Here is a 25,976-nt window from a genome sequence, read left to right on the forward strand (position 1 = left end):
CAGAGTACATCCTCTAACAATTCTGGTAGTGTATATAAGTATTGCAACGAGCCAGCAAATCAAGATGGATGAATATTTGTTCCGTTTTAGGCAGACTGGTATAGATGATTAACTCTATGAATATCATTGCACAGTGGCACTTCCTACCTAGTAATTATTTTGTGTGTGTGGTGGCTGGCTCATAAGTGGCTGGCTCATAAGAAAGCACCTGAAATAAAGTGTCTGGAATTTGTGTGACAAGGGATTGAGAGGCTCGCACACAGAATATTGCTGCTCACTAGCCTCGTACCACCATCCTGATCTGGCGAGCTTACATTCTGTTTCTCTACACGGATATGTGAAGTGAAACTAAACAAGAACGCAGCGGTCAGGGGGGTCGATCAGGAAAAGGGTTCTGTGTTACAGGCCTCTCAATCCTTCCTCTCAGTGTAATAGTTTTTGCCCAGTACTGGTTTTCAGGATGTACCTATATATCAACCTCCCCTTTATCCGTGGTGTTTATGTGATACTATTACCCTGCATGTCTTCCTTTCACAGGAATCTAGTACATGTGGTGTGCTGTATTAGTGATCAGTATTTGTCATGTTTTGACTCTTCGACTACTCACATTATTTATTTGTACTTTTTGTTTAGAACATAAGGCCCGCAATAAAAAAATATATATGTGCATTTATCTATATGCCAACAGATCGCAACAATGCCTAATTTATCATCACCATTACAGATAACAAATCCTCATTGCTAAAGTGCCCCATATATATTCAGTCAATAAAAAAGCAAGTGCCATTTAAGATTAATTTATTGAAACTGTAATATCATCTGGTTATTGTTTTCCGTGATATACTATCTTCAAAGAGGCAGTAAACTCCGCAGTGGTGCTTGATTGTAGACGCCTGTGGCTGTGCAATATACTGTTTGAATGTGTAAAGTTGTGCCTGCTAGAGGTATGTAGGGCTGTGACGATACCAGTATCGCAATAATTTTTCCAGGGCAAAAATGTAAACGAAGCAGACAGAACTCTTTGGTCCTTTAAAAACCTGCTGTATGTAACATATGTTGTGCTGTCGTTTGGAAAATAAATCCATGTGACTCTGGATGACGACATAATGATGTTTGTTTCCAACATTAGGGCTGTTTTCCTGAAGAAGTTAAATCCGCTTTGTGTTCTGTTTCCTTGCCTTATTGCTGATGAGAATCACGATACTGGTATCGTCCCGGCCCTACAGTTATGTTATATAAGTAGACCCGACATATCTTCTCCAAACTGACAATCAAGGGATGGTTGATGACTTGGCATGAAGTGTCATGTTATTTTGAGGATCTCACCCTATAACCAAAGGGCATCCGGTCTAGAATAAAGTAACTCAATTGATTCCTGTGTATTTCTAACTCATTTGATTCCTGTGTATTTCTAACTCATTTGATTCCTGTGTATTTCTAACTCATTTGATTCCTGTGTTTTTCTAACTCATTTGATTCCTGTGTATTTCTAACTCATTTGATTCCTGTGTATTTCTAACTCATTTGATTCCTGTGTTTTTCTAACTCATTTGATTCCTGTGTATTTCTAACTCATTTGATTCCTGTGTTTTTCTAACTCCTGGTTAGAGATAGAAAAGCCATTAGTCCTGTAGGTGTGGTTACTGGGTGAAAAGCCTCTCAACCACAACGGTTGGTTTGTTCAGTTATGTGCTGATGGTGTGTTTTCCACCTCAGGGAGAAAAGAGATATGAGCAAACTGGTCTGTTCTGAGGTGTTGTCAACCTAACCTGTGATTGCCCTGAAGCTCTTTACCTGTTTCTTCACCATCGATGCCCAATAGCTGTACTTCAGAGTGCAGCTGGTGTTCATGAGGAATTTATCTTCATCTTTTACCCAAATTGTCCCTGTAACATTTAAGGGTCATGCTTCCCATTTTAAAGGGAGATCATGGTTCATGCTTCCCATTTTAAAGGGAGATCATGGTTCATGCTTCCCATTTTAAAGGGAGATCATGGTTCATGCTTCCCATTTTAAAGGGAGATCATGGTTCATGCTTCCCATTTTAAAGGGAGATCATGCTTCTCATGTTAAAGGGAGATCATGCTTCTCATGTTAAAGGGAGATCATGCTTCCTAGGTAGCCATGTTCTTCATTCCTCTTCCTCCTCCCTCTCTTCATCCACACTTCTCTCTTCAGCCACGCTTCTCTCTCCCCCTCTCTTCATCCACACTTCTCTCCCCCTCTCTTCAGCCACGCTTCTCTCTCTCCCTCTCTTCATCCACACTTCTCTCCCCCTCTCTTCAGCCACGCTTCTCTCTCTCCCTCTCTTCATCCACACTTCTCTCCCCCTCTCTTCATCCACACTTCTCTCCCCCTCTCTTCAGCCACGCTTCTCTCTCCCTCTCTCTTCAGCCACGCTTCTCTCTCCCTCTCTCTTCAGCCACGCTTCTCCCTCCCTCTCTCTTCAGCCACGCTTCTCTCTCCCTCTCTCTTCAGCCACGCTTCTCTCTCCCTCTCTCTTCAGCCACGCTTCTCTCTCCCTCTCTCTTCAGCCACGCTTCTCTCCCTCTCTCTTCAGCCACGCTTCTCTCCCTCTCTCTTCATCCACACTTCTCTCCCCCTCTCTTCAGCCACACTTCTCTCCCCCTCTCTTCAGCCACGCTTCTCTCTCCCTCTCTCTTCAGCCACGCTTCTCTCTCCCTCTCTCTTCAGCCACGCTTCTCTCTCCCTCTCTCTTCAGCCACGCTTCTCTCTCCCTCTCTCTTCAGCCACGCTTCTCTCTCCCTCTCTCTTCAGCCACGCTTCTCTCTCCCTCTCTCTTCAGCCACGCTTCTCTCTCCCTCTCTCTTCAGCCACGCTTCTCTCTCCCTCTCTCTTCAGCCACGCTTCTCTCTCCCTCTCTCTTCATCCACGCTTCTCTCCCTCTCTCTTCATCCACGCTTCTCTCCCTCTCTCTTCATCCACGCTTCTCTCCCCCTCTCTTCATCCACGCTTCTCTCCCCCTCTCTTCAGCCACGCTTCTCTCTCTCCCTCTCTTCATCCACACTTCTCTCCCCCTCTCTTCATCCACGCTTCTCTCCCCCTCTCTTCAGCCACGCTTCTCTCTCCCTCTCTCTTCAGCCACGCTTCTCTCTCCCTCTCTGTTCAGCCACGCTTCTCTCTCCCTCTCTCTTCAGCCACGCTTCTCTCTCCCTCTCTCTTCAGCCACGCTTCTCTCTCCCTCTCTCTTCAGCCACGCTTCTCTCTCCCTCTCTCTTCAGCCACGCTTCTCTCTCCCTCTCTCTTCAGCCACGCTTCTCTCTCCCTCTCTCTTCAGCCACGCTTCTCTCTCCCTCTCTCTTCAGCCACGCTTCTCTCTCCCTCTCTCTTCAGCCACGCTTCTCTCTCCCTCTCTCTTCAGCCACGCTTCTCTCTCCCTCTCTCTTCAGCCACGCTTCTCTCTCTCCCCCTCTCTCTTCATCCACGCTTCTCTCCTCCCTCTTCACCTCGTCTCCTTCCATTTTCTCCCCAACTCTTGTCCTTTTATCAGTCTTTCCATTTCCTTATACTGCCTCTACCAGTCTGCCCTGTAATTAAAACCCTGTCCTAAATAACTCATGTGTTCCCGGCTGCTATATGGCAAAACTCCGTGAGACCAAAGACATTGAAGACAGAGGCCTCGGAAGCTGTTTACCAAACTGACACGTCTGTCTGTTGTCGTCTCTTGATTGTTTAGTCTTACCGGGGGACTGTTTTTGCTACTCCAGTGGTTGTGGATGGTAAGTTTTGGTTTGCCCATTTGAAGTGGCTGACAAAGTGCACGCTAGCACTGAGGGCACGGCATGCTGTGATGTGGCGTGCGGTCTGGGTTTGTTGTGTCTCTTGTGTAGTAGGGCATGGCGTGATGTGGCGTGCGGTCTGGGTTTGTTGTGTCTCTTGTGTAGTAGGGCATGGCGTGATGTGGCGTGCGATCTGGGTTTGCTGTGTCTTTCGTGTGGTAGGGCGTGCGATCTGGGTTTGCTGTGTCTTTCGTGTGGTAGGGCGTGGCGTGATGTGGCGTGCGGTCTGGGTTTGCTGTGTCTTTCGTGTGGTGTGGCGTGCGGTCTGGGTTTGCTGTGTCTTGTGTGGTAGGGCGTGGTGTGATGTGGCGTGCGGTCTGGGTTTGCTGTGTCTTTCGTGTGGTGTGGCGTGCGGTCTGGGTTTGCTGTGTCTTGTGTGGTAGGGCGTGGCGTGATGTGGCGTGCGGTCTGGGTTTGCTGTGTCTTTCGTGTGGTAGGGCGTGGTGTGATGTGGCGTGCGGTCTGGGTTTGCTGTCTCTCGTGTGGTAGGGCGTGGCGTGATGTGGCATGCGGTCTGGGTTTGCTGTCTCTCGTGTGGTAGGGCGTGCCGTGATGTGGCGTGCGGTCTGGGTTTGCTGTGTCTTGTGTGGTAGGACATCCAGTGTGATTCGGACTCCCAACGCTGGAAGATTGTCTTCCTGCCCATTTCCCTGTGGTCATGGCTCCCGACGCTCCAGAGCAAACAACTTTGGGCCTGAAGACAAGATGGACACAGAACAATATTTAACCACATCTCTTTTTCTAGTATTGATTATGAAATGTAGCATTTCAGGGAATTGTCGACCAAAGCCTGAAGTAAATGCTGCTTTGGTTTGTATGTTACGAGTGTGTTTGAAATGTACAGCACTACGATATCTGCGATATATTTGCAAAAGTCATACCTGTATAATTTGCCATTTGATCTAACCAGGCCTCACCTTTGATCTCTGACCTCTGTGTTGCAGTGAACTGTTGCAGTCCTTAGATATGTGTGACAACGACCCTGTTGCCATCGCTAGGTGCTTCGTCATGAAGGTCAGTCCTATTATGCTGTGCATGATTCTCTGCCCTGATGAAGAGTTTCGTCCAGTGCTCGAAACCAATAACTCGTCATCCTTTTTGGTGGATTAACACTCCCTTTTGAACAATATTGAGACTATGTAACGTATTATTTTTTTCTTTCAGAGAGAGTATTTTGAGATCTATACACAGTACTGTACCAACTACCCAAAGTAAGTGAACTCTCTTAGCTGGCCAGTGTACCTGGCATGTGCAGCTTTTACTGGCTCAACTGTTCACAGAAACAGACTGAGCATGTGAAGAAAACCGTGGATGAGATATTGGGGGGGGGGATGTCTGCTACTGACACCTAGTGGTGGAAAGTATACTCTGTTTTCTGTGCTGTTACACAAAAAAAGGAGTTATATGGAAAAATTGGGTTGACCGGCTCTTAACTACAAGAACAGAGCAAATGGAATGACATCAAACACCTGGAAACCATGTGTTTGATACCATTCTACTTATTCCGCTCCAGTCATTCCCACGAGCCTGTCCTCCTCAATTAAGGTGCCACCAACCTCCTGTGCATCCTATACACCTACAAGTTGTGTTTTCAACCCACTCCAGAGATATGTACACATTGTAGTCAATTTTCTCAAATTCAATGGGTGAGAAACAAAACCCGATGAAAAGGATCATACTGAAATGGGTAATTGGGGGAATATGACACAAACATTGAATTGTACTAGAGAGAAGTGTGGAGTTGTGCACCAGCTTCATCCATTCACATAACTAAGTGTGTAATTATTCAATCATTGTCCAATACTTTCCTCTAGACTCTCATTCTGTATTACTGACCCGGTCCTCTCTCCACCTAGTTCTGTTTCTGTAGTACTGACCGGGTCCTCTCTCCACCTAGTTCTGTTTCTGTAGTATTGACCCGGTCCTCTTTCCACCTAGTTCTGTTTCTGTAGTACTGACCCGGTCCTCTTTCCACCTAGTTCTGTGGCTGCTCTGACAGACTGCATGAGGAACAAATCCTTGGCCAAGTTGTTCCGGGAGCGGCAGGCCTCTCTGAAACGCTCCCTTCCCCTGGGCTCCTACCTGCTCAAGCCTGTACAGAGGATCCTCAAGTACCACCTACTGCTTCAGGTACAGAGATGGGATCAGTTTTGTCTTTTTAGATCATAATGAATAAGATGTATATGGACAGGGGGGCGACCTGATCCTAGATCAGGGCCAATATCCACAAAGTGTCTCAGAGAAGAGTGTTGATCTAGGATCAGTTTTGCCTTTTTAGATCACAAATAATAAAATTATTTGGACAGGTCCTAGATCAGCACTAATACCATTGGAATACAGTCTGTTGAGAGGATCATCAAGTACCACAGTTGCTCCAGGTAGTTGCTCCAGGTAGTTGCTCCAGGCAGTTGCTCCAGGTAGTTGCTCCAGGTAGTTGCTCCAGGTAGTTGCTCCAGGTAGTTGCTCCAGGTAGTTGCTCCAGGTAGTTGCTCCAGGCAGTTGCTCCAGGTAGTTGCTCCAGGTAGTTGCTCCAGGTAGTTGCTCCAGGTAGTTGCTCCAGGTAGTTGCTCCAACTAACCACCAAAGGAATGCCCTGCCATAGCATCCTGGTTCAAATACTTTTAAAATGCATAAATGCATCTTTCCTTCCTACCCTCCCTTGAAGTTATCACTGATCTGACAGGTGTAAGGATGGGTTTCCACTTCATAGATTTCCCCTATCCAGCCATGTCAGATCAGTAATTACTCTTGAGAATGGGAGGAAGAAAGGATGCATTTTTGAAGGAACCAACTCGTGTTTTCCAAAGCAGCTTGAAATGATTCAGATATATTGACACCGTAGGTTCAACTTCTTACTAGAACAAACAGAACAACTCACTAAAGAGCCATGTCTGTGGGAAGTGCACTAGTTTAAATAACTATTGTGTTCCTTCTGCAGGAGATAGCCAAGCACTTTGACCCAGAAGAGGAGGGCTATGAGGTAGTGGAGGAAGCCATCTACACCATGACAGGCGTGGCCTGGTACATCAACGACATGAAGAGGAAGCACGAGCACGCCGTTCGACTGCAGGTTAGCAGACGCCTCCTTCATGCAAACAACCATATAAACATATTCTGAGACAATTACGAAACGATTGCCACACAGAGCGGAACACACACACCATCTTTCACACCCTGTGTAATCAATGTGAATAAGCCCCTCCCACATTAATAAACATTTAAACCCACTGGCCGTCTGATCCTTATTTTAATTTTTTTATTTTATCTTTATTTAACTAAGCAAGTCAGTTAAGAACAAATTCTTATTTACAATGACGGCCTAGGAACAGTGGGTTAACTGCCTTGTTCAGGGGCAGAATGACAGATTTTTACCTTGTCAGCTCGGGGATTCGATCTTGCAACCTTTCGGTTACTAGTCCAACCCTCTAACCACTAGGCTACCTGCCGCTATCCTGTGTCATGTTGTGCTGTTATTACATTTCATTTAGGCAGGTCAGCTCCGTGCATGTAAAGAGGCTCTGTCCCAAATGGCGCATCATATCCTATAGTGCATTACTTTTTCACCAGAGGCCCCTAGGGGTCCTGGTCAAAAGTAGTGCACTATAAAGGGAATAGGGTGCCATTTGGAACACATCCCAATGTTCTGAACATCAATTACAAACCCTCCATGGTTCTCCTCTCTTGTTAAACTAGATTGAGTGTACAACATTTCTGACCAGAGACATGGCACAGCCAACCCCGGGAGACCCTCACAGAGTAGCCCTCGCAGGGCAATACATGGGAGCTTGTCGTCAAAGGCCGTGTTAAAATAAACAGCGACTACAATGGGTTCTTAGGCTAATTTCTCATGGGGCCAGCTATTTACTGGTCAGAGCTTGTTGGAATATATTTGTTTATCATCTGCAGTTAGGCTTGATTATGTATTTAACTCTGTTTGGAGGATCTATTACCCCCAAACTACAGCGCCTTCGGAAACTATTCAGACACCTTGACTTTTTTCACATTTTGTTACGTCACAGCCTTATTCTAAAATGGATTCCATAAATAAAGGTCTTCAACAATCTACACACAATACCCCATAATGACAAAGCAAAAACAGGTTTTTAGACATTTTTGCAAATGTATTAAAAATGTAAAAAACATACCTTATTTACATAAGTATTCAGACCCTTTGCTATGAGACTCGACTTTTAGCTCAGTGCATCCTGTTTCCATTGATCATCCTCGAGATGTTTCTACAACTTGATTGGAGTCCACCTGTGGTAAATTCAATTGGTTGGACATGATTTGGAAAGGCACACACCTGTCTATATAAGGTCCCATAGTTGACAGTGCATGTCAGAGCAAAAACCATGCAATGAGGTCGAAGGAATTGTCCGTAGAGCTCCGAGACAGGATTATGTCAAAGCACAGATCTGGGGAAGGGTACCAAAACAATTCTGCAGCATTGAAGGACCCCAAGAACACAGTAGCCTCCATCATTATTAAATGGAAGTAGTTTGGAACCACCAAGACTCTTCCTAGAGCTGCCCCCCCCCCCCCCCCCTGCCAAACAATTGGGGGAGGGGGGCCTTGGTCTGGGAGGTGACCAAGAACTCAATGGAGTTCCTCTGTGCAGATGGTTGTCCTTTTGGAAGCTTCTCCCATCTCTGCAGCACTCCACCAATCAGGCCTTTCTGGTAGAGTGGCCAGACGGAAGCCACTCCTCAGTAAAAGGCACATGACAGCCCGCTTGGAGATTGCCAAAGGCACCTATAGGACTCTCAGACCATGAGAAACAAGATTCTCTGGTCTGATGAAACCAAGATTGAACTCTTTGGCCTGAATGCCAAGCGTCACGTTTTGAGGAAACCTGACACCATCCCTATGGTGAAGCATGGTGGTGGCAGAATCATGCTGTGGGGATGTTTTTCCGCGACAGGGACTGGGAGACAAGTCAGGATCAAGCAAAAGATGAACAGAGCAAAGTACAAAGAGATCCTTGATGAAAACCTGCTCCAGATCACACAGGACCTCAGACTAGGATGAAAGTTCACCTTCCAACAGGACAATGACCTAAGCACACAGCCAAGACAACGCAGGAGTGGCTTAAAATCAAATGTTCATACACATATTTAGCAGATGTTATTGCGGGTACAGTGAAATGCTTGAGTTCCTAGCTCCTACAGTGCTGTAGTAATTCACAACAATACACACATCTAAAAGTAAAAGAATGGAATTAAGAAATATATAAATATTAGATTGAGCAATGTCGGAGTGGCATTGACAAAAAAAAAAAATTGTTTTTTTTTAACCTTTATTTAACTAGGCAAGTCAGTTTAAGAACAAATTCTTATTTACAATGACGGCCTACCGGGGAACAGTGTTCAGGGGCAGAACGACAGATTTTTAGCTTGGGGATTTGATCCAGCAACCATTCGGTTACTGACCCAATGCTCTAACCACTAGGCTACCTGCCGCCCCAATGCAGTAGAATGGAATACAGTATATACGTATGAGATGAGTAAAGCATTATGTAAATATTATTAAAGTGGCCAACGATCCCAATTCTATGTATATAGGGGGGAAGCCTCTATCAAATCAAATGTTATTGGTCACATACACATGGTTAGCAGATGTTAATGCGAGTGTAGCGAAATGCTTGTGCTTCTAGTTCCGACCCTTCAGTAATATCTAACAAGTAATCTAACAAATTCACAACAACTACCTGATACACACACATGTAAAGGGATGAATAAGAATTTGTACATATAAATATACGGATGAGCGATGGCCGTGCGGCATAGGCAAGATGCAGTAGATGGTATAGAATACAGTATAAACATATGAGTTGAGTAATGTAGGATATGTAAACATTATTAAAGTGGCGTTATTTAAAGTGACTAGTGATACCTTTATTAAGTCAATTTATTAAAGTGGCCAGAGATTTGAGTCTGTATGTTGGCAGCAGCCTCTATGTTAGTGATGACTGTTTAACAGGCTGATGGTCTTGACATAGAAGCCGTTTTTTCACCTTAGAAGCTCTAATGTGCAGGGTTGCGTAACCAGGCGGAAGCCAGCTAGTGATGGCTATTTAAGTCTGATGGCCTGTTTTTGAGTCTCTGTCCCAGCTTTGATGCACCTGTACTGACCTCTCCTTCTGGATGATAGTGGGGTGAACAAGCAGTGGCTCATGTGGTTGTTGTCCTTGATTATCTTTTTGGCCTTCCTGTGATGGTCATTCCCTTCCTCCTCTGACGAGCCTTCACTGCTCAAATACCCCCCAACAAACCCCAAAATACCCCCAACAATACAAAAACACCCCCCAACAACCCCAAAATACCCCCCATCAACCTGGCTAAACTCAATACCCCTATAATTGCACACCTTCAAGAAACACCCTTGAGCATTTTGGGGAAATTAATTGATTAACATGGCTTGTGCCACAATGATACCTTTTTCACCCTATGATGTCTATTGCTGTTGGGTGTTTAATAAATATCACCTCATCTGTGTTGGCTTGTCCAGGAGGTCCAGTCTTTGCTGATCAACTGGAAAGGACCGGACCTGACCACGTACGGGGAACTGGTCCTGGAGGGCACCTTCAAGGTGCACCGGGCCAAGAACGAGCGCACACTCTTCCTCTTCGACCGCATGCTCCTCATCACCAGGCGCCGAGGAGAGCACTACGTCTTCAAGACCCTCATCTCGGTGAATGCTGCTTGCTGGGGTCAAGGGTTAGGGGGTCAGGATTTGTCAACCCTGTTGTCCTGCGTTTTTTTCTCTCTTTCAAATCCGATTTTTTCCCTTGTAAAAAGGTCTCCATTATATTCCAATCACTTAGTTTGAATGGCAAAAAGTAATGTATTGTATTCTGTGTTGCATTTATTGTATTCATTATTTGGAGATTTATGTAAATTAGCACTTGTGCTCTGATAATGTCTTATCAATGGTCCCTAAGGGGATTAATGAAGACGAATTGAATTTTAATTCAATTGAAAAAGCTGAGTGTGTTTTGTCTTATCTGTGGTTTGTCCCATTGGTCTAAACTAGCTTCCTGTCGTCGTTTCCTTTCTTTCCTGATGATGAATGACAGATTAGGTAGTAGGACTGGAGCTGATCTACTCCTTTCCTGATGATGAATGACAGATTAGGTAGTAGGACTGGAGCTGATCTACTCCTTTCCTGATGATGAATGACAGATTAGGTAGTAGGACTGGAGCTGATCTACTCCTTTCCTGATGATGAATGACAGATTAGGTAGTAGGACTGGAGCTGATCTACTCCTTTCCTGATGATGAATGACAGATTAGGTAGTAGGACTGGAGCTGATCTACTCCTTTCCTGATGATGAATGACAGATTAGGTAGTAGGACTGAAGCTGATCTACTCCTTTCCTGATGAAGAATGACAGATTAGGTAGTAGGACTGGAGCTGATCTACTCCTTTCCTGCGTCAGTGATGATGACGGACTCGGTTCTTTTCTGTGGTCTATGAATATTTTTGTTCTAACTTTCTTCCAACTTCCTGATATGTCACGTTTGTCTTTCCTATCTTTCTGGTGACACTGGGTTTGATACGCCAAAGTGTTCATCAGTGTCCCCTACACACTGAATTCATTAATATACTTTAGTATTACATCTAATTTTCCCTATTTGAGTGCAGACCAATCTTTTCTCTTAACTATATTTCACTCGTTTTTCATTTGGCTACAGTGTTCCACCCTCATGCTAATCGAGAGTGCCAAGGACTCTCTAAGCTTCAGCGTCACTCACTACAAGCACCCCAAACAGCCCCACACAGTGCAGGTGAGTGAGGGAGACCTCTCAACCAACCGCACAGTACCACAGTGGCTAATTAATGGGAATTCAGACATGGTAGGAGAACATTAAGACACATTAGTAGTGGACTTTTAGAATCATGAATGCCATAGTTAACCCTGTGTAGCATGTGAATCAGATTACAGTATTGTGTGGGGGGGGGGTGGGGGGCAGGGTTGGTTTTTCTATCCTTGAAAGGACCAGACGTCCTCACAAAGATAGTAAAATAAGGGGGAAAACTAACAAGTGGGGACATTTCGCTGGTCCCCACAAGGACAAAAGGCAATTTTAGACTTAAGGGTCAGGGTTATGAGTTAGCTTTTGGGTTAGGTTAGGGAAAATAGGAATTTGAATGGGAATCATTTGTTTGGTCCCCACAAGGATAGTAATGTGTGTGTGTGTTCATGGCTGATTCTGATAATACAACTGTATGAATATTTAAAGTAGGTCAACTCCCACCTTGCAGGCGATGTTCCTGTTGTGTGATAATGTAGACTAGATTGAAATACAGCCCTGCTGTTCTTAAGAACCTGCACCTGTAGAATTTAGGTGTACTGCTGTACTGGCCTGGTTTTTGCCAAAACAAATAATCGCCATCATTATCATAGCCATAAAACTGTCTTTGTTTTTGGTGTTTTTCTTACTGCAGTGAATTCTCTGTGGGAATGCATAGGAACTTACCTGCCCCCTCTCTCACCCCTCCTCTCCTCTCCAACTCTCTTACCCTCAGGCCAAGACTGTGGAAGAGAGGAAACTATGGGCCCATCACATCAAAAGGATCATTCTAGAAAACCATCAAGCCATCATCCCTCAGAAGGTACACATGAGGTGCTATTGCTAAGATTAAAGAGGGAAGGGGGTAATCTAAGGGAGGATAGCTGACAGTTGTTTTTGTGTTTCTTTTTATCAGGCAAAGGAGGCCATCTTAGAAATGGACTCGATTTGTGAGTATTCGCAGTGATTATTAATGCACTTTACTGCCCAGCCACCCCATCTATCCAGCATATTTTTACATCCAAGCAACATCGGAATGAAGTTGATTTATTTTTAGGAGTGGCGGAGAGGGATGCTTTTAATATATTGACCAAAAATATTAACGCAACATGCAACAACTTCAAAGTTTTTTATGAGTTACAATTCATATAAGGAAATCAGTCAATTGAAATCAATTCATTAGGCCCTGATCTATGGATTTCACATGACTGGGCAGGGGCGCAGCCATGGGTGGTTCTGGCTCCCAAGTGGGTTGGCCAGGCCCAGCCAATCAGAATTAGTTTTTCTCCACAAAAGGGCTTTATTACAAACAGAAATACTCCTTGGTTTCATCAGAGCTTTGTGTGGCTGGTCTCAGAAGATCCCGCTGGTGAAGAAGCCGGATATGGAGCTCATAGACCGGCAAATTCTCTAAAACAATGTTGGAGGCAGTTTTATGGTACATTAACATAAAACTATCTGGCAACAGCTCTGGTGGACATTGCATTGCTGCAGTCTGTGGCATTGTGTTGTGTGACAAAACTGCATATTTTAGAGCTGTCTTTTATTGTCCCCAGCACAAGGTACACCTGTGTAAAAATCCGATTTTTCACATGCCACACCTGTCAGGTGGATGGATTATCTTGGCAAAGGAGAAATCCTCTCTAACAGGGATATACACCATTTTAGAGAAATACGTTTTTTGTACATATGGAACATTTCTGGTATCTTTTATTTCAGCTCATGAAACATGGGACCAACACTTCACATGTTGCGTTTTATGTTTTTGTTCAGTATAGATAAGTTATTTATTAATAAATGTTATAGAAATGATGGAATGGCAGTCGCTGTGTATTTATTATTTCAGACTGCTTCCTCTTAAAAGGCCTCTTCATTAGTACTTGACCAGAATAAATGGACATGAATATATGTATTAATTATATACAAAAGCCACATACTGTAATAATATTGGAAAGTGAGTGGATTGAGCATCATGTGTCAGTTGATTTTTTTTTTTTCAAGATTTTTGTATTTGTTTTTCTTGGATCATGATGTCATTCATTATACTATAAGTTCATCAGGTGTGATTCATGATTTGTAAGTCTGTTAACCCATGTTGTTTGTCTCTGTGCCTAAAAGACCCATCAAAGTTCCGGTACAGTCCAGAGAGAATGAAAAAGGCCATTTCCTGCATATCAGACGAGTTTCCCAGAGAAGGTCGTCAGGGGCGACGGCAGTCAGGTAAGCACCCAACTTTAGTCCTGAAACTCAAATATCTATTATTTGATGTGCAAACCCATTCACTATTGTGTATGTGAAAGTACATGGAAATTATATGGGGAGACATATTATGACTCTAGTGTTTTCAAATTTAGATCCGATTTGGCCAATGCTCAAATTGTGTGTCAGTCACGTAGCTAACGGTTACTCTACATGCTTTGTTAGCCTGGATTCAGATTTGGCTTTACGTGTCACATTTACATAACTCAAATATTGTATCTCACTGAAAAGGATTTGACAATGACCATCCATGCAGTTTTGAATCGTGATGAGGCGGGGACTGTCTGAAGTGGCTCGCTTTTGAGATTTGCTCATTGTCTATTTCTCTCTCTCAGAACCGACCAAACAGATCCTGAAGAACACCAAAGGTAAGGACACCAGGCTTTCATCCCAGCCAATTTCATATGTCATCATCAGCCATTATGACAAACACCTCTGAGAACCTTTTTGTGACTGTTCAGAACCTACTTCCTCTGTGTAATAGTCACAGTTGGTAACCAAATATAAAAGGGTTGGCTTGAGAAAATGTTCATCTCCTATGATGCTGGTGCAAATGGTGGATTCTATGTCTAGTATTTCATATTTTATTAGGATCCCCATTACCTCCTGCCAAGGCAGCCACTACTCTTCCTGGGGTCCAAACTGAAACAAAACAACACATCACAACAAAACAATAGTCTACATCATTAATAAAACAATACGTCACATAAAGACATTGTGCACTATACAAGTTGACGCTGCTCCACCAGTCTGTGATGAGGGACCATCACACAGCAGGTGCTTCAAAGGAACTGTGGGTAGCAGTAAAAGGAAAGCCCTTTTGTCCTCGTTTTGGGGAGAACAAAAGCTAAGGTCTTTTACTTCTCCCTCTGAAATGAGAGCATAAAAGCCGCTTGGTTGCTCCATCGAGTGTCTCCAGCTCTTTTCTAGTAGTCAAATGTGGTTTGGAGCGCCGATCAGTGTCTCTTGCCCATTCGATTGATTCAGACTTTTTAGTGAAAAATGTGACATTAGCATTATCCATGTTATTTTCTCATGCACCTTGTGTGGTGTGACAGTGAGCTAGGTTTAGTCCAAGCAAACAATGATGTCAGATTGCAGACTGACTAATTAATTTTCCAAACTCAATATGGAACTGTCAGTCATATGAATCTTTGGCAAGATTTCGTCTAAGGAGATTAGACTAATTCATTGGAGAAGAGAACTCAATTTCATTATCAGGGAGGTATCATAGTCATTGCGTGCATTTTGATTTGGCTTATCATAGACTTGTTTAATTACAATTGACTGAATACTTTGCTCTTTGTCCCTTTTTCTTAAACATTTTTAAATATTTATCTTCCCTTGTTCATCTGTCCTGTTATCGGTGGGGATCCTACAGCCGTCCTCAAGGTAAGCCCAGAGTGATCCATTTTAAATTGTCCTTGATAACAAACACGTGCCCTATTATGCTGCACTTATCTCTGCTCTCAAAGCCGAGGGGAATTTACGGTTAACATGTCGTTCAAAGATGGCTAACATAGAAAGGAAGGCTTTTTCTTAAGTGAGAGGAAACGTGCATCTGGAGATTGACATATTTAATTTAGTGGGCTTCAATTCAGGAAATTAAATGTTATATTTTGGAACTGCCCTCAATGGTTGCTTTCTCATGATTATTTCAGAACAAATTAACAGAATTCTATTAAATTTTCACTCCATGCAGTGTCTTATCCAAAGGTGGGGGGAACTCTGAACTCAATGTGAAATGCATGTGTCTTGTCAATTGGCAATCAGTGTCTTATTCCCAGGCACCCTAGGGGTCTTAATAGGAACCATCCTGTTGCTCTGTCTGGGATTTATTGTAGCTCTATAATGTCACCACATGTGGGTATGAGACGATTTTTGTAATAGGACTCATGTTTTCACACAATCCATGGTATTTGCTGAGTGTGTGGAGATACCCAACAGGCTTTAGGTCTTGAGGTGGTTCGTCAGACAAAATGCATTGTGTGATCTGTGTGACTTCACGCTACAGCACGCAGACAGCGAAGGGGCCCTACCAGACGACCCGCGCTCCATTCAGGCAGCCGCTAGTGTCAGCACCCTGGGCTCGAGCCTAGGTGAGTCCGAGGCTGAGAGGCCTAGTGTGGAGGAGGAAGAAGAGGAGGAGGATATGGGCCTTAGGAAGAACTCTCTTGAGAGGCTAAGCCCCAGTGACATTGAGGAGCCGAGGACAGGGTCAGCATCCCACAAGGGCAGGGCGACTCTGGGGGAGGAATGTGACTCGGATGATATTCTGATGGAGGAAGACCAGGTAGAGGACTTTGCCAGTTCCATGCTGGCCGCCATCTCCTGCTGGCACTATAGAGCCAGGGCTTTGCTTTCCATGGGGGTCACAACGGTGAGGCTCTAGCTGCCACCATCGGGTTTCCTTCTTCTTCTAAGCTTTGTAGCTACCCCCCTCCAGTCCCCAGCTTGGCCACGTTGGTCCACCCTAGTCTAGCCCAGAGTCTTGTCAGTCATAACCTACTAATGTCTTGGATAACCCCATGTCAATGCTATTCGTATCCTGCAAACGGCAACTGACTTTTATGAATGATGCTCCGTCTAAGCATGGATGCTCTTTGTCTCAATGCTTTCTACATTCGACTGCGTTAGACTAATAGATGCATGATCGTCATACTCCCGGAGCACCTCTAACGCTGCTTATGTTGATTGACTGTGCTTTGTGCATGTTTGAGTGACTGCCGGTGCTGCAAAAGCAAGGGGACGAATGGAACCTTATTAATTTCTATTTAACTGACAAAATGACCTTTGTTGTTTTGCTGCCATTTACAATGTCGTTGTCATTGCCTCTTGTGAATCTCTCAATTTAAAAAGGGAATTAAAAAGGGTAGGTAACTGCCCTCATCTCTCAGTTTAGCACAAACCTTGGCTCCAACGTCTCACTCTGACACTGCTCCCAGGACAGGTACATGCTAAGAAAATAGGTGTCACCCTTTCTGTTTGTGCTCTAAACTACTGACCAGTCCTGAAGAAGTTCTGCATGCATAGTGTCCTGTTTAAACCAGCTATGTCTCTAAAAACATCCCCCCGGTATTTTCTTATTTGTCTGTTTATTTATGCTGAACTAAAATAAGCGTTTGCTTCTACTTGAGTGTCAGTCTGACATTAGCGTCGTCTGTTAACACAACACTGATTTGCATGTCTGCTGGGATTGATCAACTAATCTTGTGCGGGCTGTTGATAATGAAGTTTGCTGATTCACAACACAGGCTTTACCTGGCTTTAATCCCCTTCCAAATGTGTTGCCGTCTGTATTTTCAGACTCAAATAATGAGTCCCATTCTTACTATGTACATCTCAAACAGACCGGTATCATTTTTCACTCTTGTAATTAAAGTAATTTGAGACTATAAGACTATAGGGTCAAAAATAACTGATTTATTGGCAATTTATACAATTTTATGAAAACAATCTTGAAGACAAATATTGTATTATTGCTTATCAAGATGCATTAGCCCTGTCTTGGCTGAGGTTAGGAAGCTAATTCTAAATATATATTTTTCTTCCTGAAGGATGAAGAGGGAGACGATGTAATTGAGGAGAATGGGTCTTACAAAGAGAATGGGATTTCATCTGGTCCTGTGTTACAGTCAGAGACAGAGCAAAGCACCTCCATCGTGGAAAAGGTAAAGGAGTGACAGAGCTGGTTGGTGTTTGTGCCTCCTCACTGTACCGTCTGAAACTGTGACAAATCAAACATCATCTTGGGGATGGAGGGAAAACATTACTCATCTGCTGTCCACTCCACTTTCATCTGTCTCAAATTTCTGGCTTTTGTCTTCACCACTTTCCCTGCTTCAGCCAGTGCCGCTGACATTATTCAGTGACACGTTGTGCCCATCTGTCTTGACTGATGTCTTCCATCGAATGATGGCAGTAGAAGTGGCCTGTCTGGGTCAATGTGTCTCTTCCAAAATACTTCACCTTGCCTCTCAGATTAGAAGCTCTGTCCAACCTAACGTTCTGCTTCAGATTCATTCTGTCACAGCAACATAATGTGTCAGAATCTGGAAGATAAAATGGTACTGTAGATCATGTGAGGTTTATAGGTGGGTCGCTCCAACAATTAGGTGCCTTTTGAGTAGCCTAACTTGGCTAGGGGGGGGATTCACGTCATTTTAACATTCTGTCATAAAGAGCACATTTTCAACCTAAAAAAAACACATATTCCCTCCCATCTTGAGGTTATGTATAAAAAATACTCTATGCCGAATAAAGTAACATGGTTGACAACGTCATCTTAAATCAGCCATCAATCTCTTTGTGACAGGGAATGGAAGCTTTTTGTGTGCAACAGGTAGGGGCAATTGAATGCAAGCTCCACTAAATATATATACACACACACACACATACAGTGTATTCGGAAAGCATTCAGACCCCTTGACTTATTCCACATTTTATTACATCACAGCCTTATTCTAAAATTGATTAAATTAATGTTTTTCTTCATCAGTCTACACACAATACCCCATAATGACACATTTAAAACAGAAATACCTTATTTACATAAGTATTCAGACCCTTTGTTATGAGACTTGAAATTAAGGTGCATCCTGTTTCTATTGATCATCCTTGAGATGTTTCCGCAACTTGATTGGAGTCCACCTGCGGTAAATTCAATTGATTGGACATGATTTGGAAAGACACACACCTGTCTTTGTAAGGTCCCACTGTTGACCGTGCATGTAAGATCAAAAACCAAGCCATGAGGTTGAAGGAATTGTCCGTAGAGCTCCGAGACAGGATTGTGTCGAGGCACAGATCTGGGGAAGGGTACCAAAACATTTCTGTAGCTTTAAAAGGTCCCCAAGAACACAGTGGCCTCCATCATTCTTAAATGGAAAAAGTTTGGAACCACCAAGACTCTTCCTAGAGCTGGCCGCCCCGCAAAAAAGAGTAATCGGGGGAGAAGGGCCTTGGTCAGGGAGGTGACCAAGAACCCGATGGTCACTCTGACAGAGCTCTAGAGTTCCTCTGTGGAGATGGGAGAACCTTCAAGAAGGACAACCATCTCTGCAGCACTCCATCAATTAAGCCTTTATGGAAGAGTGGCCAGACGGAAGCCACTCCTCAGTAAAAGGCACATGACAGTCCGCTTGGAGTATGCCAAAAGGCACCTTAAAGCAAGATTCTCTGGTCTGATGAAACCATGCAACATCCCTACGGTGAAGCATGATGGTGGCAACATGCTGTGGAGATGTTTTTCAGCGGCAGGGACTGAGCGACTAGTCAGGATCGAGGGAAATATGAACAGAGCGAAGTACAGAGAGATACTTGATGAAAACCTGCTCCAGAGCTCTCAGGACCTCAGACTGGGGCGAAGGTTCACCTTCCAACAGGACAATGACCCTAAGAACACAGCCAAGACAATGCAGGAGTGGCTTTGGGACAAGTTTCTGAATGTTCTTGAGTGGCTCAGCCAGAGCCCGGACTTGAACTCAGTCGAACATCTCTGGAGAGACCTGAAAATAGCTGTGCAGCGACGCTCCCCGACCAACCTGACAAAGGTTGAGAGGATCTGCAGAGAAGAATGGGAGAAACTCCCCAAATACAGCTGTGCCAAGCTTGTAGCGTCATACCCAAGAAGACTCGAGGCTGTAATCGCTGCCAAGGTGCTTCAACAAAGTACTGAGTAAAGTGTCTGAATACTAAAGAAAATGTGATATTACATTTATTTATTTTTTTCAGTTTTGCTTTGTCATTATGGGGTATTGTGTGTAGATTGAGGAGAAAAATATTTTATTCATTTTAGAAAATTGGCTGTAACCTAACAAAATGTGGAAAAAGTTAAGGGGTCTGAAAACTTCCCAAATACCCTGTATACAGTTGAAGTTGGAAGTTTGCATACACTTATGTTGGAGTCATTAAAACTAGTTTTTCAAGCACTCCACATTTCTTGTTAACAAACTATAGGTTTGGCAAGTTGGTTAGGACATCTACTTCGTGCATGACACAAGTAATTTTTCCAACAATTGTTTACAGACAGATTATTTCCCTTAAAATTCACTGTAACACAATTCCAGTGGGTCAGACGTTTACATACACTAAGTTGACTGTGCCTTTAAACAGCTTGGAAAATTCCTGAAAATTATGTAATGGCTTTAGAAGCTTCTGATAGGCTAATTGACATAATTTGAGCAAATAGTAGGTGTACCTGTGGATGTATTTCAAGGCCTACCTTCAAACTCAGTGCCTCTTTGCTTGACATCATGGGAAAATCAAAAGAAATCAGCCAAGACCTCAGAAAAAAAATTGTAGACCTCCACAAGTCTTGTTCGTCCTTGGGAGCAATTTCCAAATGCCTGAAGGTACCACGTTCATCTGTACAAGCAATAGTACGCAAGTATGAACACCATTGGACGACGCAGATGTCATACCGCTCAGGAAGGAGATGCGTTCTGTCTCCTAGAGATGAACGTGCTTTGGTGTGAAAAGTGCAAATCAATCCCAGAACAACAGCAAAGGACCTTGTGAAGATGCTGGAGGAAACAGGTACAAAAGTATCTATATCCACAATAAAAACGAGTCCTATATCGACATAACCTGAAAGGCCTCTCAGCAAGGAAGAAGCCACTGCTCCAAAACCGCCATAAAAAAGCCAGACTACGGTTTGCAACTGCACATGGGGACAAAGATCGTACTTTTTGGAGAAATGTCCTCTGGTCTGATGAAACAAAAATAGAACTGTTTGGCCATAATGACCTGTTATGTTTGGAGGAAAAAGGGGGAGGCTTGCAAGGCGAAGAACACCATTCCAACCGTGAAGCACAGGGGTGGCAGCATCATGCTGTGGGGGTGCTTTGCTGCAGAAGGGACTGGTGCACCTCACAAAATAGATGAAATCATGAGGGAGGAAAATTATGTGGATATATTGAAGCAACATCTCAAGACATTAGTCAGGAAGTTAAAGCTTGGTCACAAATGGGTCTTCCAAATGGACAATGAGCCCAAGCATACTTCCAAAGTTATGGCAAAATGGCTTAAGGACAACAAAGTCGAGGTATTGGAGTGGCCATCACAAAGCCCTGACCTCAATCCTATAGAACATTTGTGGGCAGAACTGAAAAAGGGTGTGCGAGAGCAAGGAGGCCTACAAACCTGACTCAGTTGCACCAGCTCTGTCAGGAGGAATGGGCCAAAATTCACCCAACTTATTGTGGGAAGCTTGTGGAAGGCTACCTGAAACGTTTGACCCAAGTGAAACAATTTAAAGGCAATGCTACCAAATACTAATTGAGTGTATGTAAAATTCTGACCCACTGGGAATGTGATGAATATCAAAATGTGTAGAATTGCAGCAAACATTTTCTCTACTCCCATGAAAAAATGCTCAGAAATAAATGTTTTAGCGCTATATTCCAAATGCCTGTATCGCAAGAATCAAGGTTTTGTTATATTTAGTTTTTTAGGAGAGTTTACGTCCGCTTGTTCTCTAGCATACATAAGGGTGTGTTCATAACAATTCAACTGTTCCACCTTGTTAGCTGACAAATAGATTTAAGTTGGTTAAACTTTAAATATAAATATTATCTGGCTATTCACTAGCACGTGGGCTTGAGAGATTGTTGATGAAACCTCTGTTAGTTTTCTACAGCCTAATGCCTGCTACAAAATGTTATTAGTGAATGTGCATTATGCATGGTTCTAGTAAAATTTGTAACAAAAAGGGCATTTTCATAGACAGACTTGAAAGCCAGATCAGTGATTTATTGCAAAAAAAGCAGGTTAAACTATTTTGATAAAATAATGAATCTGTCTTATGGTTGTGGAAGGCTTATATTTAGCCTAGGTATAATTACACAAGCCCTGAATTCATTAGATTATTGCTGACTGTTCGTAATGCAGTGGCCAAAAGTTTTGAATGACACAAATATTAATTTTTGCAGTCTGCATGATGGCAATTTGCATATACTACAGAATGTTATGTAGTGAACAGATGAATTGCAATTAATTGCAAAGTCCCTCTTTGCCATGCAAATGAACTGAATCCCCCAAAAACATTTCCACTGCATTTCAGCCCTGCCACAAAAGGACCAGCTGACATATCAGTGATTCTCTGGTTAACACAGGTGTGAGTGTTGACGAGGACAAGGCTAGAGATCACTCTGTCATGCTGATTGAGCTCGAATAACAGACTGGAAGCTTCAAAGGGAGGGTGGTGCTTGGAATCATTGTTCTTCCTCTGTCAATCATGTTTACCTGCAAGGAAACACGTGCCGTCATCATTGCTTGGCACAAAAAGGGCTTCACAGGCAAGGATATTGCTGCCAGTAAGATTGTACCTAAATCAACCATTTATCGGATCATCAAGAACTTCAAGGAGAGCGGTTCAATTGTTGTGAAGGCTTCAGGGCGCCCAAGAAAGTCCAAGTGCCAGGACCATCTCCTAAAGTTGATTCAGCTGTGGGATCGGGGCACCACCAGTACAGAGCTTGCTCAGGAATGGCAGCAGGCAGGTGTGAGTGCATCTGCATGCACAGTGAGGCAAAGACTTTTGGAGGATGGCCTGGTGTCAAGAAGGGCAGCAAAGAAGCCACTTCTCTCCAGAAAAAACATCAGGAACAGACTGATATTCTGCAAAAGGTACAGGGATTAGACTGCTGAGGACTGGGGTAAAGTCATTTTCTCTGATGAATCCCCTTTCCGATTGTTTGGGGCATCCGGAAAAAAAGCTTGTTCGGAGAAGACAAGGTGAGCGCTACCATCAGTCCTGTGTCATGCCAACAGTAAAGCATCCTGAGACCATTCATGTGTGGGGTTTCTTCTCAGCCAAGGGAGTGGGCTCACTCACAATTTTGCCTAAGAACACAGCCATGAATAAAGAATGGTACCAACACATCCTCCGAAAGCAACTTCTCCCAACCATCCAGGAACAGTTTGGTGACAAACAATGCCTTTTCCAGCATGATGGAGCACCTTGCCATAAGGCAAAAGTGATAACTAAGTGGCTCGGGGAACAAAACATCAATATTTTGGGTCCATGGCCAGGAAACTCCCCAGACCTTAATCCCATTGAGAACTTGTGGTCAATCCTCAAGAGGCGCGTGGACAAACAAAAACCCACAAATTCTGAGAAACTCCAAGCATTGATTTTGCAAGAATTGGTTGCCATCAGTCAGGATGTGGCCCAGAAGTTAATTGACAGCATGCCAGGGCGGATTGCAGAGGTCTTGAAAAAGAAGGGTCAACACTGCAAATATTGATTCTTTGCATCAACTTCATGTAATTGTCAATAAAAGCCCTTGACACTTATGAAATGCTTGTAATTATACTTCACTATTCCATAGTAACACCTGACAAAAATATCTAAAGACACTGAAGCAGCAGACTTTGTGGAAATTAATATTTGTGTCATTCTCAAAACTTTTGGCCACGACTGTATATCGTGAATCGCTCATAAATCTGAAAAAATCTAGATATAATTTTTAGGCCATGTCACCCAGCCCTACCCCCATCAAAGTTGCACAAGCACTAATTTCATGGAACTACCCAGGTACTGACACATTTTTAAAGATGCACATTTTGCATTGTTTGTTTTCAGTGTATTTTGAAAAAGACTTCACTTGTTTAGAGAATTGATGAATGTTAAATGTGCAATATGCAGAAATCCCTCTGCCAGTTCCTGGTGGCAAAAAATGTGAATAGTTTGCCTAATTTCAGTTTGTGACTAACTAAGCAATGCATAGTGTAGAGAATCATTGTACCATCTAAACCGCTGTGAAATATTTTTTCAGTAACCAAAAATATAGTACTTTCATCTGTTTGAATCTGTTGTACAAAACCTAAAGTAAAAGACGCAAAAACGAAACTTAAGAAAGGAAAGTATAGAAACAGCGCACATAGAACACTTCTACCCCTTCTTACACTTGCTTTCAATGGAAATTACAGATCTATAACACCGATTTCTATGTGAATTTGGGTCACCCCAAAAAGTTATAAATTGCAGATTTAAGGATGGAGGTTGCTTTTGTGCTCTTACTCAGAATTACACTTTTTCTCCAAGGCTCCTCAGGACAAGCCGCTGCTCCAGACCAAGACCTCTGCCTCGGAGTCCACTGAAAGGCTTAAGCCAGCTCCCTCGGACCCAGAGAATGCTTCTGCCACTCCCCCCAAGGTCTGCACCACTCCCCCCAAGGTCTGCACCACTCCCCCCAAGGTCTGCACCACTCCCCCCAAGGTCTGCACCACTCCCACCAAGGTCTGCACCACTCCCACCAAGGTCTGCACCACTCCCACCAAGGTCTGCACCACTCCCACCAAGGTCTGCACCACTCCCCCCAGGATGGAGGTACCAGAGACCCAGAGTGACAAGGAGGATGCGATGGAGGAACAGACCGGGGCGTCATCAGCATCTCAGTCAGATGACATAAAAACATTGAGTAGTGCAGAATCTTCAGAAGAAGAGGAGGAAGAGGAAGTAGCAGCAGCACAGGAGAGCGGGCCCAGCAGCATTCTACCTCCCTCCGTACTGAATCAAGCCAGTGCCATCGCGGAGCACTTCACCAACACCGCCAGGCGAGGCAGCACGGATGATGCCCGCTCCCTTGGCTGCCCCTCGCCACGCCTTCCCAGCCGAACTGGCAGCACCCTCAGCCTTGGCGGCGAAGCCAATGAACGCCCCCACTGGCTGAACAGCGCCTGCTTCGAACCAACCCAGGACAACTTTGGCGGAACGGATCTGACTATGCTTTCTCCGAGGGATGACAGCCTCTTTGAGATCCACAGGAGGAGAGACTCTACCCTATCCAAGCAGGACCAGTTGCTCATTGACAAAATCAAAAGCTACTACGAGACTGCCGAGCACCAGGATGCCAACTTCAGCCTCAGGCGCAGGGAGAGCCTGACCTACATCCCTACTGGCCTTGTCAAGAACTCTGTCAGCTGGTTCAACAGTTCGGACGAGAGCCCTGGCGCAGAGAAAAGTGATACATCAGCCTTGGCCACTTCCTCTGCACCTCACCCTTCCACTTCAGAACCTGATTCATCCAAGGCTCCAAATGTCTGGGACTGCATGACCTCCAGTGCATCATTTGACTCACTGGAGCTGGAGAGAAGTAAGAAGCCTGAGGTGGTGGGTTCAGAGGCAGAGAGAAAGGACTGGTCTCAGGGTTTACAGGAGAGGCACATCCAGGACGAGGAGTTCCGACCTTCATCTGAGATGATCAAGGTTTGGCAGGACATGGAGAAAAAAGGGAGCAGATCCCAGGGAGAGGCCAGAGGCCCTGTGAAAGACAGCAAGGTTCAACAGAAGACCTCTAGAGTCGCTGGTCCAAGCCTGTGCAGAAGGAGCCAGACTCCAAAGAAGAACTCTGAATTGGAGCCTGACGATTCCTTTATGATACTGGAGGAAGCTGACCTGAGCACCATCACTGAAGAGTCCATGAGCCCTTCGCCCATCAAGAGCAAGGTGTTTGGGCTTGGCCGTACAGCGAGTGTGAGGGATCCCCGCAGATCCAGGGTTGACGAGGGTAGGCTTTCCAGAGCTCCTTTGCCCAGGGTCATCCAGTTGAGGGCTGAGGAAGGGGAGGAGGCCAGCAAGGAGCCTCAGTCGCCGGACGATGCGGAGATGGCTAAGAACAAAGTTTTCCAGTTGGCCCGGCAGTACAGCCAGCGTATCAAGTGCACCACACCAGCTCCTAGGCAGCGAGATGTCCTGTTTGGAAAGAAGAATCTGCCCTGTGTGATCGAAGAGAAGCCAGAGAGCTCAGGTACGGAAGATATGGAAGAGTGTTGTGTTTTTCTAAATGATGTGCACTCAGGTAGGAAAGAACTTTGTTTGTCCCTAAGTGTTGTGCCTCAAGAAGTGCTGTGTAATTATTTTTACCAAGTAGGGTTTGAACTAGTCTTAGCCTCGCTAGGAGGTGCTCTCCTATTAGCCTGGCAAATATCGGTTTCCAGTGACTGATAGGGCTGCCCACATTGGGGGGAAGATTTGATGGAAAAGTTTACTAATAGATTGCTTAGCAAATCATACAGTTTTTATTTATGCGGCCTATGTAGTTTACATGCACACTAAACCAGTATTACTTCAACTATGGCAATACTCTGAGTAAGGCAGAGTAAGGTCTTAATTAGAGTA

The 25,976-nt window shown here is 44.2% G+C and overlaps 1 protein-coding gene across 3 annotated transcripts in view; it reads left to right on the top strand.

Moving 5' to 3' along the window:
• plekhg3 (pleckstrin homology and RhoGEF domain containing G3) overlaps window positions 1-25,976 on the top strand; it is a 119,294-nt gene that overhangs the window by 88,250 nt on the left and 5,068 nt on the right. For 2 of the 3 annotated variants that reach the window (XM_071369502.1, XM_071369499.1), the window contains 14 exons: window positions 4,745-4,814; window positions 4,965-5,011; window positions 5,780-5,930; window positions 6,739-6,870; window positions 10,308-10,490; window positions 11,495-11,587; window positions 12,330-12,416; window positions 12,510-12,543; window positions 13,712-13,813; window positions 14,188-14,220; window positions 15,234-15,244; window positions 15,867-16,232; window positions 17,410-17,523; window positions 23,901-25,605. In XM_071369502.1, the coding sequence (XP_071225603.1) occupies window positions 4,745-4,814; window positions 4,965-5,011; window positions 5,780-5,930; window positions 6,739-6,870; window positions 10,308-10,490; window positions 11,495-11,587; window positions 12,330-12,416; window positions 12,510-12,543; window positions 13,712-13,813; window positions 14,188-14,220; window positions 15,234-15,244; window positions 15,867-16,232; window positions 17,410-17,523; window positions 23,901-25,605 (3,128 nt within the window). The remainder of the gene's footprint in view (window positions 1-4,744; window positions 4,815-4,964; window positions 5,012-5,779; window positions 5,931-6,738; window positions 6,871-10,307; window positions 10,491-11,494; window positions 11,588-12,329; window positions 12,417-12,509; window positions 12,544-13,711; window positions 13,814-14,187; window positions 14,221-15,233; window positions 15,245-15,866; window positions 16,233-17,409; window positions 17,524-23,900; window positions 25,606-25,976) is intronic. The other variant, XM_071369500.1, reaches the window with a different exon arrangement.

Source organism: Salvelinus alpinus, chromosome 27 (genome assembly GCF_045679555.1).
Source record: "Salvelinus alpinus chromosome 27, SLU_Salpinus.1, whole genome shotgun sequence".
NCBI lineage: Eukaryota > Metazoa > Chordata > Actinopteri > Salmoniformes > Salmonidae > Salvelinus > Salvelinus alpinus.